General features: G+C 39.5%; 1 protein-coding gene across 1 annotated transcript in view; it reads right to left on the bottom strand.

Annotated features, from left to right (window-relative positions):
* XRN2 (5'-3' exoribonuclease 2) overlaps positions 1-20245 on the bottom strand; it is a 93964-nt gene that overhangs the window by 55758 nt on the left and 17961 nt on the right. The window contains exons 2-9 of the mRNA XM_055299885.1: positions 7316-7443; positions 7122-7233; positions 4717-4828; positions 2556-2614; positions 2390-2479; positions 1451-1523; positions 1258-1308; positions 614-771 (exon numbers count right to left, since the gene is read on the bottom strand). Coding sequence (XP_055155860.1) covers positions 614-771; positions 1258-1308; positions 1451-1523; positions 2390-2479; positions 2556-2614; positions 4717-4828; positions 7122-7233; positions 7316-7443 — 783 coding nt within the window. The remainder of the gene's footprint in view (positions 1-613; positions 772-1257; positions 1309-1450; positions 1524-2389; positions 2480-2555; positions 2615-4716; positions 4829-7121; positions 7234-7315; positions 7444-20245) is intronic.

The following is a 20245-nucleotide window of genomic DNA, read 5'->3' as shown; positions in this document are numbered from 1 at the left end:
ATTTGATTTACAGTTAAGAAAAATAACCATTTGAAACAAATACTTCTACAAACAAAGCATGTGCAAGAGGTATTATTAACTAGGAGACCTAAGCCTCATGTAGACATAAGCTATTAGAAAAAGTGGAGAGTAGAAAGACTGAGTGCATGCATGTTTCTGAGTATGTGTTCACTTTAAAGAGCTTTGAAAGATACATTCCTATGAGGGGTAACAAAGTAGGTTCTTAAGAATCCAATAAAATACAGTCTTCTCTTTATCTATTCTAAAAATGAAGTAACCTGAATATACTTAATGTCATTGAACTATAACTTAAAAATGATTAAAACAGTTTACTGTGTGGTATATATATTTGATTATAACAAGAAATAAAATTTAAAATTTTTATTTTATTTTATTTTATTTAAGATTTTATTTATTAGAGAGAGAGAGAGAGAGAGGCAGAGACATAGGCAGAGAGAGAAGCAGGCTCCATGCAGGGAGCCTGACATGGGATTTGATCCTGGGTCTCCAGGATCACACCCTAGGCTGAGGGCGGCTCTAAACCACTAAGCCACTGGGGCTGCTCAAAATAGAAAAATTTTAAATGAGGGAACTACCATTTCAAAGTTCTTACCTTTCCCTTCTTTTCTCTTGGCAAACCTTCACAGTCCTTGACCTCATGTCCAAATTGATTACAAAGACCACATGGTTTGGGTTTGTTTGGTTTGAATTCTTCTCTAATGATGGTAAAGTTGGGTTCATGTGTAGCAAGGCCGAGCATAATGAGATCAGCTATCAACCAACAACAATAAAACAATGAACAGTGAGTACTTAGAGAAGACCCTACCACAACCAACAATAAAGGACACCACTGTAACACAAGACACCAAAACAAAAAAAAAAAAAAAAGCCCAAACAAGCATAAAACAGAGGGGGTAAAACCAAAAAGCCTAAACTTCTTAGTTCTTAGGCAACAAGTTGTCCTCCAGACACATGGGCACAAATTATAGACTACCATTCAAGAGTCAACACCCTGGGAAAATCGTCCATTTTAAAGGTATGTGCAGCAATATCAAAAGGTGGAAAAGTATTTTAAAAATGTTAAGATAGATGAATATTAATTACAGATTAAACTTAATGTCACTTCCTCCTCAAACATAAAATGAGCAAGACATATTAGAATTTCCAGGCAACCAGGGATAATCCATTACAACACACCAACCCATCTACTTGCTATGGTTTAACCCAAGAGAATCAAATCCCAAAAAAGAAACTTACCATCTGCTCCACATAAGCAATGATGAGTGTTTGGGTCATGGTTAGGCTGGGCTAAAGAGGGGGAAAAGATACATCATATGTATATAAATGTATTTTATACCACAGGAGTATCACATTTTACCAAATATTTTCTATACAATAGCTTATCGTTTTTAATATAACATATAATAAAATATTTATAAGGAAGTTTTACCTCTTTGCCTTCTAATATAATCCATGATTTTATGTTCTCCTTCACCAGGAGCACTAGCATCAGATAAAATAACCTAGAAAAGAGTTTTTAATACTTTCAACTTATCCCCAATTTTCTAGCACAAAAAACAAAACTGAATAGCTTAAAATAAGTTGGGATAATTCAATTAAGACAGTGTTATTAATTGGAAATCTTTCATAACGTATATATGTGTTAAACACCAAAATTATTTCCCTTGTTAGCTTACTACAGGAATAGAAAAAAATGTTTCAGTCAAATTTAGCCAACATAAGAACTAATCAGTTCATAATCTCACTGTTACCCAAGGATACAGCCCCAAACCACACTAAGTCCTGGGAGTAATCAATAAAAGATACCTATTAAATATAATTTTTATTTATATTGTAAATACAGTATAACATAGTATTATAAATATAGTATAAATATAATATCTAGTTTGTAACAAAATAAGCTTCGAATTTAAAATTAGATAAAGGTGCCCTTAAATTTTACTTGAATACTTAGAACACAGCTATTCTTTAAAGGCAGCCCCAGGACTTTAATCTTGGTCTATTTTGATTTCTAACAACAAAAATTTTTATTTAAAAACTGCTTTCCTATACACATATTATTACATATATATAAGTATATTTTAAAAATTATATATATATATATATATATATATATATTTAAATCATGGGTCCCATTTTATAGCTTCATTGTGATGATAAGAGGACAAAATTGGCCTTGAAAGAAAACTCAGCAGTCTAGGGACCGTGCAGGGCATCCCATTTCTAATAACCCTGGAAGCTTCCCTTTCCTCTGACAGTCAACTAGCATTTTATGGGGGGGAATAAAAGGACAAAGAATATCAGTCATATCAAAGTACAGCCTAAAATGATCACCCTTATCTCTGAAGTACCAAAATGTGAAACTTACTGTCAAGTTTTTCCACCCAGGGTCATTATTTAAACGATCAGCTATGTAATAGCGAAGGCATTTAGCAAGATTGTCCATGAACTCAGTTCCCTAAAATGATACGAAGAAATAAATTAACCTACCATTTAAGACTTAGCAATAGCTGGCAAAGTATGAGACTACTTACTGGTGTAATACAGTTGCTATCAAATCTTTCTTTTATTTCTTCTGGAGGAAGAAAGCCACCTAGAGGAAAGAGAGTCAATGTTTTGTTCTTCCCATAAAAAATTACCTAGTATTAAGCCAGAATAATAAAAAAAAGTTCAAATACAAAAGAAAGGGAAACACTGTCATCTGAGGAACAAATGTTCCCTCTTTGGGGAAGAAAAGATTTGTTCTCTCCAATTTAATATAAGCTTTAGCATGACCATCAAATAATACATGGTATATTAAAAATTTTAGTTTTTATATATTTCATAGAAATATGAAAATTATGACATTCTTTATAATGCCCTCAGCGCGCGCGCGCGTGCGCGCACACACACACACACACACACACACACCCCCCTTAGGAGTTCTTATCTTGTAATTCCTGAGATAAAGGTACCTTAGAAAAACAAAACTAAAGTGCAGAGTTTTTTTTTAAAGATTTTTATTTGAGAGAGTGTGCACATGTGCGTACTTGAGAATTAGTAGGGAGAGGGGAAAGGGAGGAGCAGAGGGAGAAGGACAAGCAGGCTCCCCACCAAGCAGGAAGCCTGATGCGGAGCTCAATCCCTGGACCCTGAGATCATGACCTGAGCCAAAGGCAGACACTTAACTGATTGAGCCTCCCAGGTGTCCCTAAACTGTTGAGTTTATTACAGTTTTATATGATAAGAAAATTATCAGCTGGTATATAACAGTCCTATTTGTCTTCTACTTCACTGATTAGCTTTTTTAAAGACACATATATCTCAAACATCTTTTTTTTTTTTATGGTAGTCAGAGAGAGAGAGAGAGAGAGAGAGAGAGAGAGAGAGAGGCAGAGACACAGGCAGAGGGAGAAGCAGGCTCCATGCACCGGGAGCCCGATGTGGGATTCAATCCCGGGTCTCCAGGATCGCACCCTGGGCCAAAGGCAGGCGCCAAACCGCTGCGCCACCCAGGGATCCCTATCTCAAACATCTTTAAGAAAGAAGACATCTTTAAAATCAAAGACAATCTTTTATAAGTACAAACAGGATTAAGCATATTAATTACAAGCTACAGCTAAAGTAACTATATAGTTGCACACTTCTGGCAAATTAAAACAACAGAAAAATGTATTGTAATTGCAGAGCTGAGCTATCCTCTTTTACATGCAAAGTACAGCATCTTGAGCCCATAAATTACTGCTTTCCTGGTCTATCATGCTGACTTCTATAACAAAACACCAAACACATTACCCTGCTACAACTACACTCTATCTCACAGACAGGTGTCTTGGGAGAAAACCAGTCCCACTGAGTATCTGGACTCCCTGACCTTCCTCCCTTTTGAGACTTCATCAACTTCCACCTAAGTGACCATCAGGAATTTTAAGCTCTAAGGAACTGCAAAGATGATCAGACCCCAACTCTCCCCCACATCAAGGGTACCCTGAGTACTTCACTGCCTCAGTGCCTGTTGCATCCACCTCTATTGTAGTGTGTCTGACTTGGTGATAGCCTATAAATATGGATCACATCATCCTGTGTCTCCTCTTACAGATCTCTGAATTCTAAGGGGAAGCAATAAACACGCTAAGCTAAACAAGCTACCAAGACTGATGTAAGGAAAATGTTTACAGAACTGCAGCATTCTAATAGCCCTCATCTCACAGAAAAGAACACTAAGAGCCCCACAGAAAAGAGAAACAATGTTATTTCTCCTTTACAGATACATCAAACTTAGCTTAAGAGCTGTGCTTCCCTTGAAAGGGGTAGGAAGGAAGGAAGGAAGGAAGGAAGGAAGGAAGGAAGGAAGGAAGGAAGGAGAAAAAGAAAAGAAGAAAAGAAGAAGAGAAAGAAGAGAAGAGAAGAGAAGAGAAGAGAAGAGAAAGAAAAGAAAAAAAGAAAAGAAAAGAAAAGAGGTTGAGAATCTGCTCTCCCTATAAGAATTCCTCCTTTTATTCCCATTTCCCTTTTCCTACAGAGTTGGGAAAAGAAACAAGCTTGTTAGTGGGAATGAAGGATACCACTTTCTGACAGTGAACATAAATTTTCCTTGGATATTCTGGATCCTAATTAAATTAAAACCACACCTACTGCAAAAGATAGTTGACACCTCTCCCCGCCATTCTGTTTACATCTCATAAGAAGTCCAACCTCAAGATGCACATTCTTTACCTTTTGCCAGTATTTCTTCCCTGACTCGCTGCTTCTCCACTGCTGCTTCCATTCCTTCTTTTGATGCTCTGAACCTCCTGGAACGCTGCTGGTTCATTTTGGCACGCGGTGCCTGAAAACATTTCATAGTCACATAATACTATTCAAAATATGTGTTAACAAAATCTGTACATTTTCAATCAGTTGTTCTTATAAAAATAGTACACTAAAATGGAAAAGTAATATACCTAAATAATCCTTTCATGACAGACAGTAAATCCTGAGAACTTAAATTTGGATCAAGAACTTAAAGCTGACCTCAAGCAAGTAATGAGTGACATGTCAAATCGACAAAGATCCTAAAAAGCCATTTAATACTGCAGTGCCCACAACCCAATGTCATTTCTACTGGGCTACGGTGCCAGCACGCAATGAATAGTTACTACTACAGAACTAGGATCAGGAAGACCTGATGTCCATGCCTAAAAGTAAGGATGGTCTCCAAATGGGATCTACCAGGCCCCATAAATTTAGCAAAAGAAAATGACTTATTAATCTGTAGGACTTCAAGGCACTTCTATTTTGTACTTTCCACAATAACCACTCTGTCTCTACAATAAGGCAAAGAAGGTAGAAAGGGAACAAGGTTTTATTTTTTATTTTTTATTTTTTGATTTTTATTTATTTATGACAGTCACACAGAGAGAGAGAGAGGCAGAGACATAGGCAGAGGGAGAAGCAGGCTCCATGCACCGGGAGCCCGATGTGGGATTCGATCCCGGGTCTCCAGGATCGCGCCCTGGGCCAAAGGCAGGCGCCAAACCGCTGCGCCACCCGGGGATCCCGGGAACAAGGTTTTAAATGAAAATACTTTTGAATCACTTTGACCAAATATAACTTAAAATCACTGGATAAGCATGAATGAAGTAAACTGGATTCTAAGGTTTTGAAATTCCTCAACTGAGTTTTGGGGCTGAAAGGGACTCAAGTATCCTGTCTACATAAAACAATCTGTTTTAAATTATCTTTAAATAATTCCCTTTCCTATAAAATGAGGCCACCTAACCTAACTCTTTCAAATACCAAGTTCTCTGATCTACATTTATATTTCAACAAAAAAAATGTTACAGACCTGAGCATACAAACACACATTCATACAGGTATGCTTATAGTTTATATACTTGATTTAGGAGTAAGGGCACACTGGACAAAAAGTGACAGATTTTCTTCAAGAACTTTCACTAATGTGAATTAGAATATGCCCCAAGTAAGATATTTCTGTTCCCTCTATTCTTCACTGCACTTTACCAAGCTATCAAGTAGCTAAGTAATTTTTCTTTTTTTTCTTTTTTTTTAAAGGGTATGAATTTTATTTTATTTTGTAAAGATTTTATTTATTCATGAGAGACAGAGAATGAGGCAGAGACACAGGTATAGGGAGAAGCAGGCTCCTCACAGGGAGCCCGATGTGGGACTTGATCCCGGGACTCCAAGATCGCGCCCTGGGTGGAAGGCATGCACTCAACTGCTGAGCCACCCGGGCATCCCCTAAGTAATTTTTCATTGCATAAAGAGAACCTCAGAAAAAAGTTAATCTTCTTGGACCCAAAATTTCTAGATTTTCAAATCATGTCATTAGCCACTAGGATGACTTAATCTAAAAAGAAAGTGAATATTTGTACATAGCTAAATAAATTTTACGGTTATGATTTACCTTAAATTTCCTTGAATACTAATATATAGTTTGCTGGTCATTTATAAGCTAAGCTCATCGATAGTTAACATACCATCCTATCCTAGGTCAGTAAGCTATTGCCCTCTTAAAGCATTCTGAGGACTACTTACTGCCTACAGGAGAAAATCCAAACTCCTGAAGATGGTAATAAAGCCTTCTCAAGCCATTGCTCTACCTTCCCTTTCCAATCTAAAACACCTGTAATTGCCCAAATGGGTCAGTATGGTCAAAGGCAGGGGCCCATTTGAGAAACCTGGAACATCTTTCCTATTCCTAATTATTCCATCATCCCCCTCCACTGCTCACCAATCTCCTGTTGTTCTTTATGCTTCAAGAAATGGGACAAAAATTACCTCCTATCTCCTAACTCCCTTAGTAGTACTGATTCTCTTCCCTCAGCACCCTGCATGTGTTATCTAGTACCTATAAAGCCCACAAATAACTAAACTTGCTCATTTATCTCTGTCCCATTAGTGGTAAGCCTTCAAAAGAAAGGGCAGTCACCATTATCCTCAGTAGCTCACAGTATCCGACACAAAAAAGGTACAAGAAATGAATGAATGATCATTCTGCCTCTCTCAAGGTCACCAAAGTCGACATTTTTTGTTATTTGGCTGACTTGCACTCAAGACACTCAGAACACAGCAAAAACAAAAACAGAGGATTCTAAGTTAACTTTTTTAGCACTTACCACTCCATCTATTGCCATGTAGAGAAGTCGTCTTGGTCTTACAATATTGAAAAGTCTGTCAATGTACTCAAAAATTGCAACCATCATTTCATCCTCATTTTTTGGTGCTGGTCTACAAGGACAAACAAACAACATAACAGGATACAGTACTCCTCTGTAACTTCTGCTATCAGTAACAAAAATGGGTTACGTACTTGTCTTCAGGATGAGTACAGGGATGGATGATTCCATTCATATCCAAATATAGATTATCAAACTCCACATCATTTGGATTTGGTTTACTGGCATCAACAGGAATCTTTACACCATTGCATTCTTTTGGCTATGAGGAAGTAGATGATAATAGTTTGTTCAAGTCTAAAATTAACATCTTCTAGGCTCAGTATGAACCTGTTTCACTTCTGAATTGGAAATGAAACACTTTAAGTCATCTTTAAATGACAGGAAGCTACGTTACTCCTTAAAGCAAACTGACACAGATATTTTACCTGTGGAAAGTGGAGAGCTTCTGACACAAGTTAATCTCAACTATGTGAGGGTTATTTATCGAATTCTCAAAGCATTCAGCTGTCCAAGTGAGAAACCCTGGGAGTCATCTTAGAATTCTTCCCTGTGCCCCCACCCATTATCGGTTAAGTCAGCTAATCTGAAAAAGGTCTCTCCATTTCCTCTCAGCCCATTGCCATGACCATCACTGTATCATCACTCACCTCAAGGATGGGGACAGCCCTCATGTGGACTGCTCCACCCCTAGACTCTCCTGTCTCCAGCCAACCCCACATGCGGTCAAGAGTTTTCTTTCTAAAATACAAATGTGGGGGCACCTGAGTGGCTCAGTGGCTGAGCATCTGCCTTTGGCTCAAGTCGTGATTTCAGGGTTCTGGAATCGAGTCCTACATCAGGAATGGGGAGCCTCCTTCTCCCTCTGCCTATGTTTCTGCCTCTCTGTCTCTCTCATGAATAAAATATTTAAAAAAATAAAATACAAACGTGGCTACATCTTAATCTTTCTAATTTTTTCAATGCTTCCCAGGTACAGACCAATCAGCCTGAACCCTTATTAGCCACCATACATCATCCCATCTCTTCCAAGTTCCTGGAAAACTCTCTTCCGCCTCCCAATGCCCCTGTTTCTCCTTCTGCTTTCCTGCCAACACCCACTTTCTGAAACCTTATGAATTTTCTATAGTCTAGAGACTGAGAACAAATGTCATTCATTTTATAACTCTTTGTACACATATATCAGAAAACTGCTCCTTTTCCTGCATTTCTTCAGAATTGTGCTTATTCACTCGTAGCACTTCCATGACTTTATAATTTGTCGTTTTAGCCCAACTACATTTCAAGTTCTTAAAAAGATAAGGACTATGCCTAACTCAATACTGGAGGCACTCAACTGTATTTTCGGTTGCATTTTTAAACAATGATTTTATTTATCTACTGGGGGGAGGGGGATAGACTGCACAGGTGCATGCATAAGCCAGGAGGAGAGGCAGGCTCCCTGCTAAGCAGGAAGCTGGATGTGGGTCTTGATCCTAGGACCCTCAGATCATGACCTGAGTGGAAGGCAGACACTTAACTGACTGAGCCACCCAGGTATCCCTAGGTTGTTTTTCCTTTTTTTTAAGATTTTATTTCTTTAAGAGAGAGAGAAAGAGCATATATGTGCTTGTGCACACACACAAAGTTGATATAGGGGCAGAGGGAGAGGCAGAAATGGACTGCCCGATGAACAGGACGCTGGACATGGGGCTCCATCCCAGGACCCTGGGATCATGACCCCAGCCAAAGGTACAAACATTAATTGACTAAGCCATCCAGGTGCCCCTCGATTTTATTTTTGTAATGTTATTACCTTCCAGAACTTCAGTGAATGGTTAGAAGATCAAATTTTTACTGTTTGTAAGTCATAAAAAAAAAAGTTCCCTAACACACATAAAGCATATAAAGCATCATTTGTAACAGCAAAAAATTGTGAACCCAAAAGCTATCATATACACCATGGATGAGCCTCAAAAACATTCTAAATGAAAGCCAGTCACAAAAAACCCACAGAAGATCCCATTTATATGAAAAATCCAGAATAGATAAATCCATACAGATAAATAGATGAGTTTCTTTTTTTTTTAATTTTTATTTTATTTATGATAGTCACACACAGAGAGAGAGAGAGGCAGAGACACGGGCAGAGGGAGAAGCAGGCTCCATGCACCGGGAGCCCGACGTGGGATTCGATCCCGGGTCTCCAGGATCGCGCCCTGGGCCAAAGGCAGGCGCCAAACCGCTGCGCCACCCAGGGATCCCCAATAGATGAGTTTCAATCTGGGGGCTGGAGTAAGGGAGATAGGATATGAATACAAATAGGTACAACATTTCTTTTGGGAGTGATAAAAATGTTCTAAAATTAGGTAATGGTGACTATTGTACAACTGTATACAAGCCACTGAATTGTACACTTTAAACAGGTGAACTTTTTTTTTTTTTTAGATTTTATTTATTCATTCATGAGGGACACAGAGCAAGAGAGGCAGACACATAGGCAGAGAGAGAAGCGGGCTCCATGTAGGGAGCCCGAGGTGGGACTCAATCCTGGGACTCCAGGATCATGCCCTGGGCTGAAGGCAGACACTCAACCACTGACTGGGTGACTACCCAGGCGTCGCAACAGGTGAACTTTATGGCCTATCAATTACATCTCAGTAAGACTATTAAAATAAATAAAAATGAAAGGTCAATTTAATTAGGGGGAAAAAAGGAGCCCCCAGAATGGATTAATAAACTGTGCATGTCCATATACCAGAATGCCAAACACAAGTGAGTCAAAGAACTAGAGTAGGACGGTCACAAATATATTGCTGAGCCAAAACCAGACAAACAAAACCAAACACCACCAGCTTCAGAAGAACACATACCACTTACAGTAAGTTATAAAACAGACAAAATAATAACAGTATCATTCAGGGCTGAGAATATACACAGTGAAAGCACAGAGAAAAAGCTAAGGAATGATTTCATGACCATGGTTATCATCTCTGAGAGAGGGAAAGAAATGAGACAGCATTTCAATGTACATTTATGATTGTGAGACAGCATTTCAATGTACATTTATGATTGTGAGAAAAGAAAATATCAGGTATTTAAGGGCAGAACAGGGAAGCAGATTTCAGAGAATGCTCTGTACAAATATGCTTGTGTTACCAGGGAAAGGGGGCTTGATCAGAAGCAGTGAATAGGATAAAAAGCATACGGAAAGGAAGAGGTCAATTTTGGTGGTATCTACTGAAAAAGAAGACAACCTGAAAAGCTCTCCCCACAAGAATCAAAAACAAATTCTAAGAAGGCAAGAGGCTCTCTGCCTCTCCATCTAACCTCTATACTCCAAAGTCCACACTTTCCTTTCTCTGCACCAAGCAAGACACCACATTCAGAAGAACCAAGACTCATGTCTTTATGCTGCCCAGGAAGTCGGGTAAAAAATATTTTAATTTGTTGCCGTATGATACCAGTTGCAACAATTCATACCTGCTTTTATAGCACAAAAACAGCCATAAACAATATGGCTATGAATGGGTATGACTGTGTTCTGATATAACTTATGGACAAAAACAGGAGGTCATTAGCTTGCTAACTTCTGCCCTTAGTCCATAGTACACCACTAGGCACACTGCAGCTCCTCAATGAATGCTGAGTGTACCTGCATGAGAATTTCTATTTACACTACCTAGAAAGTGTAGCATGGAGCAGGGAGGCATGAGGGGTCAGGATGCGTGGGGGAGGGGGGTGCTAGTTGTTTTTTTTTTTGGGGGGGGGAGAGCATTCCAGGCATTTCCAAACCGATTGCAAATATATTTTCCTCTCAGAATTACTGTAGATATATTCAACATACAAATTATATAAATTTAGAGTTTCTTTCTTCAAGAGAAGATTTTGATGTTCAATAAAAAGTAGATTTTGATACTCAGTCCCCTCAAGAGCCTTGCCAAAGAGAATGTCCAGATGTCTCTCACTGGCTTAAAGAGAGTTCTTTATCAATCAAAGGGCAGATAAAAGGAGAGCTATTCTGAACCCCAAAACTAATTCATTTCAAATACCTTTGGATTATCTTCTGAATTTTCTTTTTTTTTAATATTTAATTTTTTATTTATTTATGATAGTCACACACACACATAGAGAGAGAGAGAGAGAGGCAGAGACATAGGCAGAGGGAGAAGCAGGCTCCATGCACCGGGAGCCCGACGTGGAATTCGATCCCGGGTCTCCAGGATCCCGCCCTGGGCCAAAGACAGGCATCAAACCGCTGCACCACCCAGGGATCCCCTCTTCTGAATTTTCCAAATGAGACTGAGCATACACTGCAGCTGTTCCTTTCTATCCCAAACCACAATAACAAACAAATATCTACAACTGTGAATATGTGATAGAAAACCAGAATCCGCTGTGGCTGAGAAATCATAAGGGGTACCTGGAAATGTGGAAAACTAGTACATCTGTCAGCCTAAAACATGCAGAGGAGCTCTCCTGCCAAGAAGTGGGAAAACACAAGAGGGCTCCAGGCCCAGAAAGGGACTCAGGGACAGCCTCTGGATGATCCAGCAGCACCAGCAGCACTAACCCAGGAGGGTCAGTCCTTTGCATCCCCCCTCCCTTACCACTCAGGCCCCCCAGGGATGAAGCAAGACAGGAGGCTTGAGGAGGAAAGGTAGCATAGTACCCCAGCTGCTTGGCAGTTTCCCAGAGGAACAAGGAGCACACCTACCCAGAAGGCTGGCAGTAAAGGTAGCTATGCCCAGCAGGAAGCCCACTCCTCCTCTACTTCATGGAAAAGCAGGCATATATATCCCAAATAGGCAGTTTGAGAAATTATCCTATTTGTGATAAAAGTGCCAAGGAATCAAGTAAGATAAAGAAGATATTTTAAAAAGTAAAGACAGCACAAACAGATAGTGAGCCTGTATAAAAATATACTCCACGGGTTTTAACGTAAACTCCCTCAAAATGAATTTCACAACCTACTGTTCTAGTCAATGTTAGAAGGCTCTCTGTCTCCTCAAACATGAGGCAGAAACCACTACTGTTAGTAATGGCCAAGTAGACACATTTCTGTTTAAGCCTGCCTAGTATTTAACAGCAGCACTAGAAAAATCGTGAATTCTACCTGAGGTTCCTCTACAAAGAAAGTTCTCACTGTTGAAGTCAAATAGCAAACTCAGAACTCAGTTTTGGATTCCCCTAGTTAGATTTCCTTGAGCCAGCTAGTTTGTAGGAGAGAATCAGGGAGGTTAGACAGCTTGGAGGAACACCCCCCCCCCCTTTAAAAGTTGGAACAAATACCCAATATTAATCTCAGAAACTAATCCCTGGAAGGAACCAGTTTGACTGGATTAGCCTGTAGAGAACTTTATACCCCAGGGCACTGTTAAAAAAAACAGAGCAATGGGCCATAATTAGTGGAGTTTTACTGCTAGGTGTGATCAAAGAAAGTGGGAAAGAGCCCTACCTGTACCATAGTCATCTCAGGGTGGCTATAGGCATACCCCAAACTGCACCTCCCTAAAGACAAGATCAAGGCTTAACACAGTGGGAAAGAAACACAGTTCACTATAATAATCTAGCCAGTAACTAAACTAGGAACATATAACAAGCCCTGGAATGAGGAGGGAGAGAGTCACACACAAGTACTGGGAAGTCCTACAGTATATTACCTAAAATGCTCTGCAGCAAAAAAAACCTACTAGGTATACAGAAAAGCAGAAAAGGATAAGCCATACAACAGGAAAAAAACAGGCAACAAAGACTGCCTGTGACCAAATGTCATACTGAACAGACTTTAAAGTAGCTATTACATGTTCATAGAACTAAAAAGAAGTATGTCTAAGGAAATAAAGGAAAGTAGGAGGACAATCTGTTTCAAATAGAGAATGTCGGGATCCCTGGGTGGCGCAGCGGTCTGGCGCCTGCCTTTGGCTCAGGGCGCGATCCTGGAGACCCGGGATCGAATCCCATATCGGGCTCCCGGTGCATGGAGCCTGCTTCTCCCTCTGCCTGTGTCTCTGCCTCTCTCTCTCTCTCTCTCTCTCTCTCTCTCTCTCTCTTTCTCTCTCTCTGTGACTATCATAAATAAATAAAAATTTAAAAAAAATAGAGAATGTCAACAAAGATAAAAAGAAAGAATTAGAAAACTCAGATAGATGAATAGACATTACAAAAGCCCCAAAGGGGGGGGAAATAAGAAAACCCGAGAGGAATATGGGACACAAAGAAATGCACGCACACACACATAAATGGAATATCTACTGGAAGGAGAGGGAAGAAAGAAAACAAACAAAAAATTCAAGGAAAGAATAGCCAAAAGGCTTCCCAAATGTATTGAAAAACAATAGCCTAAACATGCAGGAAGCTCCAAGAACTTCATGTAAGATAAACATAAAGAGAACCACAGGTGGACACGTCAGAGTAAAACTGATGAATGTAAAAGACAGTGAGAAACCTTTAAAAGAATCAACAGGAACGAGTCACTTACAAGGGGATCTCCATGAGATTAGTAGCTGGTTCCTAGCAGAAATAACAGAAGCAAGAGGGTAGCGGGATAACACATATAAGTGCTGAATGAAAAAATGGTTAGCCAAAAATCTTATACTGAGGAAAGTTACTGATCAAAAATGAAGGTGAAGGGGCACTGGCTGTCTCAGTTGGTAGAGCATGACTCTTGATCTCAGCGTTATGAATTCAAGCCCCATGTTCGATGCAGAGCCTACTTAAAATTAAAAAAAAAAAAAGGTAGGTGAAAAAAGACTGCCAGATAACCAAAAATTGAGAGATTTTGTTGACAGCAAACCCAACTTAAAAAAATACTAACAAAAGTTCTTTAGGCTGAAAGTAAATAAACACAATAAAGGTAAATATGCATTTTTTTAATTCTTTATTTTCTTAATTGATTTTAAAAACAATTGGATCAAATGATGCTATATAATGTATTACAGTTTATGACACAATGTAATATAAGTGCAATATGTTTCTCAGTAATGGCACAGAGACAGAGTGGGAGCAAAGTTGTCATGGGCTAAGAAAATTACTATGGATGCTAAAGTAGTAATTATAACACACAGTTGGGTTTGTAACATTAATAAATCCAATATGCATAACAGCAATACCACTGAAAGGTGAAAATGGGAATCAAGTTATATGGCAGCATAGATTCTATATTTTATTGGAACTAAGCAGATATGAATCTAAAGCTGGTAAGATGTAGAAAAGATTCTTGAACAACATGGGTTTGAACTACCCAAGTCCACTTATACGTGGACCTTTAAGAGCTGACAGCAAAAGCCTTAAGACATTTATTTACAACTGCCCACTCCAGTCTTCATGGGACCAAACTGAAGGTGTCTGAGGCAAAGGTCCCACCTGCTGCCCTCTGAGTAGCAGAAGAGGCCAGCTAAGGCTGTCAGGAGCCCTCAGGGAGCCCCAGGACTACGTAGGGCTGCAGGTCATCACATGCGCTTATGATTATGAGGTGGCTGGACTGAGTGTCCAGGGCTGGCAGGCGAGAGGCCAGGCCCAAGCCAAGAAATCCACCCAAAAGGTAGGAACGGTGCTGTACAGGGAGCACCCTTGAGCCTCAATGCCTCTCCTGGGCCGGGCATAAACTCTTCCCCACAACTGTGCCCCAGGCCTCTGGCGTCCCAGATGCCAGGCACGTGGCACTCACACGTGGCCACTGTTGTGGATGGCCACAGGCTAGTGGTACATCCGCAGGTAGCTGGTGCAGCTTCTCTGGGCTTCTAGGCTACTGCTGCTACCCAAAGGCCTGCCTAGTGGATGCTGCTCCTGAGTTGTACAATTATCACTGTCCATGGGCCAGGTCCACATATATGCAGATTTTTTTTTTTTTAGCAAATACAGCTATCCTACTGTAAATGTGTTTCTCTTCCTTATGTTTTTTATTAACATTTTTTCCTCTAGCTTACTTTACTGTAAGAATACGGTATATAATATATAGACAAACTATGTGTTTGTTGACTAGGTTATCAATAAAGCTTCCAGTCAAGAGTAGGCTACGAGTAGTTAAGTGTTGGGGGAATCAAAAGTTTATAGGCAGATTTTATTTTTTTTTAATTTTTATTTATTTATGATAGTCACACACAGAGAGAGAGAGAGAGAGGCAGAGACACAGGCAGAGGGAGAAGCAGGCTCCATGCACCGGGAGCCCGATGTGGGATTCGATCCCGGGTCTCCAGGATCGCGCCCTGGGCCAAAGGCAGGTGCTAAACCGCTGCGCTACCCAGGGATCCCTATAGGCAGATTTTAAACTGTGTGGGGGTCAGTAACTCTAACCCCCATGCTGCTCAAGAGTCAACAATATTTGGTAAAACCCTAGAGCAACCACTCAAAAAAACACTCAAAGACATATAGTGAAAAAAAGGTCAGCAATGAAATTAAAGTTCTACATTATAAAATACATAGAGAGAACAGAAAATTAACAGCAGATATAAATCATCAACATTAAATGTGGGGATGCCTGGGTGGCTCAGCAGTTGAGCCACCTTCATCTGCCTTTGGCTCATGGTGTGATCCCTGGATCTGGGATAGAGTTCCGCATCGGGCTCCCTGCAGAGAGCCTCCTCCTCCCTCTGCCTATATGTCTCTGCCTCTCCTTCTGTGTCTCTCATGAATAAATAAATCTTTTAAAAGATATATCAAATGTAAATGGATTAAAAATCCAATAAAAAATCAAAGGTTGATAGGTCTTCTAAGCACAACATCCCCAAAGAAACGAGAGCTTTAAATGATACACTGGACCAGATGGATTTCACAGATATCTACAGAACTTTACATCCAAACTCAACTGAATACACATTCTTCTCAAGTGCACATGGAACTTTCTCCAGAATAGACCACATACTGGGTCACAAATCGGGTCTGAACCGATACCAAAAGATTGGGATCGTCCCCTGTATATTCTCAGACCATAACGCCTTGAAATTAGAACTCAATCACAAGAAGAAGTTTGGAAGGACCTCAAACACGTGGAGGTTAAGGACCATCCTGCTAAAAGATAAAAGGGTCAACCAGGAAATTAAGGAAGAATTAAAAAGATTCATGGAAACTAATGAGAATGAAGATACAACCGTTCAAAATCTTTGGGATGCAGCAAAAGCAGTCCTGAGGGGGAAATACATCGCAATACAAGCATCCATTCAAAAACTGGAAAGAACTCAAATACAAAAGCTAACCTTACACATAAAGGAGCTAGAGAAAAAACAGCAAATGGACCCGACACCCAGCAGAAGAAGAGAGTTAATTAAAATTCGAGCAGAACTCAACGAAATTGAGACCAGAAGAATTGTGGAACAGATCAATAGAACCAGGAGTTGGTTCTTTGAAAGAATTAATAAAATATATAAACCATTAGCCAACCTTATTAAAAAGAAGAGAGAGAAGACTCAAATTAATAAAATCATGAATGAGAAAGGAGAGATCACTACCAACACCAAGGAAATACAAACGATTTTAAAAACATATTATGAACAGCTCTACGCCAATAAATTAGGCAATCTAGAAGAAATGGACGCATTCCTGGAAAGCCACGAACTACCAAAACTGGAGCAGGAAGAAATAGAAAACCTGAACAGGCCAATAACCAGGGAGGAAATTGAAGAAGTCATCAAAAACCTCCCAAGACACAAGAGTCCAGGGCCAGATGGCTTCCCAGGGCAATTCTATCAAACGTTTAAAGAAGAAATCATACCTATTCTACTAAAGCTGTTTGGAAAGATAGAAAGAGATGGAGTACTTCCAAATTCATTCTATGAGGCCAGCATCACCTTAATTCCAAAACCAAAAAGGAGAATTACAGACCAATATCCCTGATGAACATGGATGCAAAAATTCTCAACAAGATACTAGCCAATAGGATCAAACAACACATTAAGAAAATTATTCACCATGACCAAGTAGGATTTATCCCCGGGACACAAGGCTGGTTCAACACTCGTAAAACGCTCAATGTGATTCATCATATCAGCAAGAGAAAAACCAAGAACCATATGATCCTCTCATTAGATGCAGAGAAAGCATTTGACAAAATACAGCATCCATTCCTGATCAAAACTCTTCAGAGTGTAGGGATAGAGGGAACTTTCCTCGATATCTTAAAAGCCATCTGCGAAAAGCCCACAGCAAATATCATTCTCAATGGGGAAGCACTGGGAGCCTTTCCCCTAAGATCAGGAACAAGACAGGGATTTCCACTCTCACCACTGCTATTCAACATAGTATTGGAAGTCCTAGCCTCAGCAATCAGACAACAAAAAGACATTAAAGGCATTCAGATTGGCAAAGAAGAAGTCAAACTCTCCCTCTTCGCCGATGACATGATACTGTACATAGAAAACCCAAAAGCCTCCACCCCAAGATTGCTAGAACTCATACAGCAATTTGGTAGCATGGCAGGATACAAAATCAATGCCCAGAAATCAGTGGCATTCCTATACACTAACAATGAGACTGAAGAAAGAGAAATTAAGGAGTCAATCCCATTTACAATTGCACCCAAAAGCTTAAGATACCTAGGAATAAACCTAACCAAAGAGGTAAAGGATCTATACCCTAAAAACTATAGAACACTTCTGAAAGAAATTGAGGAAGACACAAAGGGATGGAAAAATATTCCATGCTCATGGATTGGCAGAATTAATATTGTGAAAATGTCAATGTTACCCAGGGCAATGTACATGTTTAATGCAATCCCTATCAAAATACCATGGACTTTCTTCAGAGAGAACAAATTATTTTAAGATTTGTGTGGAATCAGTAAAGACCCCGAATAGCCAGGGGAATTTTAAAAAAGAAAACCATATCTGGGGGCATCACAATGCCAGATTTCAGGTTGTACTACAAAGCTGTGATCATCAAGACAGTGTGGTACTGGCACAAAAACAGACACATAGATCAATGGAACAGAATAGAAAACCCAGAAGTGGACCCTGAACTTTATGGTCAACTAATATTGGATAAAGGAGGAAAGACGATCCACTGGAAGAAAGACAGTCTCTTCAATATATGGTGCTGGGAAAATTGGACATCCACATGCAGAAGAACTAGACCACTCTCTTGCACCATACACAAACATAAACTCAAAATGGATGAAAGATTTAAACGTGAGACAAGATTCCATCAAAATCCTAGAGGAGAACACAGGCAACACCCTTTTTGAACTTGGCCACAGTAACTTCTTGCAAGATACATCCACGAAAGCAAAAGAAACAAAAGCAAAAATGAACTATTGGGACTTCATCAAGATAAGAAGCTTTTGCACAGCAAAGGATACAGTCAACAAAACTAAAAGACAACCTACAGAATGGGAGAAGATATTTGCAAATAACATATCAGATAAAGGGCTAATTTCCAAAATCTATAAAGAACTTATTAAACTCAACAGCAAGGAAACAAACAATCCAATCATGAAATGTGCAAAAGACATGAAGAGAAATCTCACAGAGGAAGACATAGACATGGCCAACATGCACATGAGAAAATGCTCTGCATCACTTGCCATCAGGGAAATACAAATCAAAAACACAATGAGATCCCACCTCACACCAGTGAGAATGGGGAAAATTAACAAGGCAGGAAACAACAAATGTTGGAGAGGATGTGGAGAAAAGGGAACCCTCTTACACTGTTGGTGGGAATGTGAACTGGTGCAGCCACTCTGGAAAACTGTGTGGAGGTTCCTCAAAGAATTAAAAATAGACCTGCCCTACGACCCAGCAATTGCACTGTTAGGGATTTACCCCAAAGATTCAGATGCAATGAAACGCCGGGACACCTGCACCCCGATGTTTCTAGCAGCCATGTCCACAATGGCCAAACTGTGGAAGGAGCCTCGGTGTCCATCAAAAGATGAATGGATAAAGAAGATGTGTTATGTATACAATGGAATATTACTCAGCCATTAGAAACGACAAATACCCACCATTTGCTTCAACGTGGATGGAACTGGAGGGTATTATACTGAGTGAAGTAAGTCAATCGGAGAAGGACAAACAGTGTTTGTTCTCGTTTCATTTGGGGAATATGAATAATAGTGAAAGGGAATATAAGGGAAGGGAGAAGAAATGTGTGGGAAATATCAGAAAGGGAGACAGAACATAAAGACTTCTAACTCTGGGAAATGAACTAGGGGTGGTGGAGGGGGAAGAGGGCGGGGGTGGGGGTGAATGGGTGACGGGCACTGAGGGGGACACTTGACGGGATGAGCACTGGGTGTTATTCTGTATGTTGGTAAATTGAACACCAATAAAAATTAATTTATTAAAAATTTAAAAAAAAAATCAAAGGTTGAAAAAAAGATTAAACTAAGATTTAAAAAAACGATCCAACTATTCGTTGAATACAGGGGACATGTTTGTGACACAAATATAGAAAGTAAAAGTAAATTGACAGGAATACAATGCAACAGCAACCACAAAAAAGCTAGAATTATTATACCAATATCAGACAAAATATACTTTAAAACAAAGAAGTACCAGAAATGGTATTTTTTTAATAAGATGACCAACCCATTAAATAAGTCTAATGATTAAAAACATACATGCACCTGATAACAGAGTATCAAGATATATGAAGCTCTTCAAAGTCAGTGCAAGAAAGGAAATGATAAAGATTAAAGCAGGAAGAAATGAAACGAACTAAAAAGAACCAATAGAACAGATCAATAAATCCAGGAGCAGGTTCTTTGAAAAGATAAATAAAAGCGATAAACGGTAAGCCAGACTCACCAAGAAAAAAAGAGAGGACCAAATAAATAAAAACAGAAATGAGGAAGGAAAAATAATAACCAACATCACATACACAAGATTATAGAGAATAGTGAAAATTTTTATCCTGACAAATTGCACAACCCAGAAGAAATTGGTAAATTTGTAGAAACACATAAACTGCCAGAACTGAATCTGGAAGAAATAGAAAATTTGAGCAGACTGATTTTTTTTTTAAGATTTCATTAATTTATTCATGAAAGACAGAGAGAGGCAGAGGCAGAGGAGAAGCAGCCTCCCTGTAGGGGATCCCTGGACCCTGGGATCACGACCCAAGCCAAAGGCAGATGTCAAAGGCAGATG

This window comes from Nyctereutes procyonoides, unplaced genomic scaffold (genome assembly GCF_905146905.1).
Source record: "Nyctereutes procyonoides isolate TBG_1078 unplaced genomic scaffold, NYPRO_anot_genome, whole genome shotgun sequence".
NCBI lineage: Eukaryota > Metazoa > Chordata > Mammalia > Carnivora > Canidae > Nyctereutes > Nyctereutes procyonoides.
This window is presented reverse-complemented; position numbering and strand designations above follow the sequence as displayed.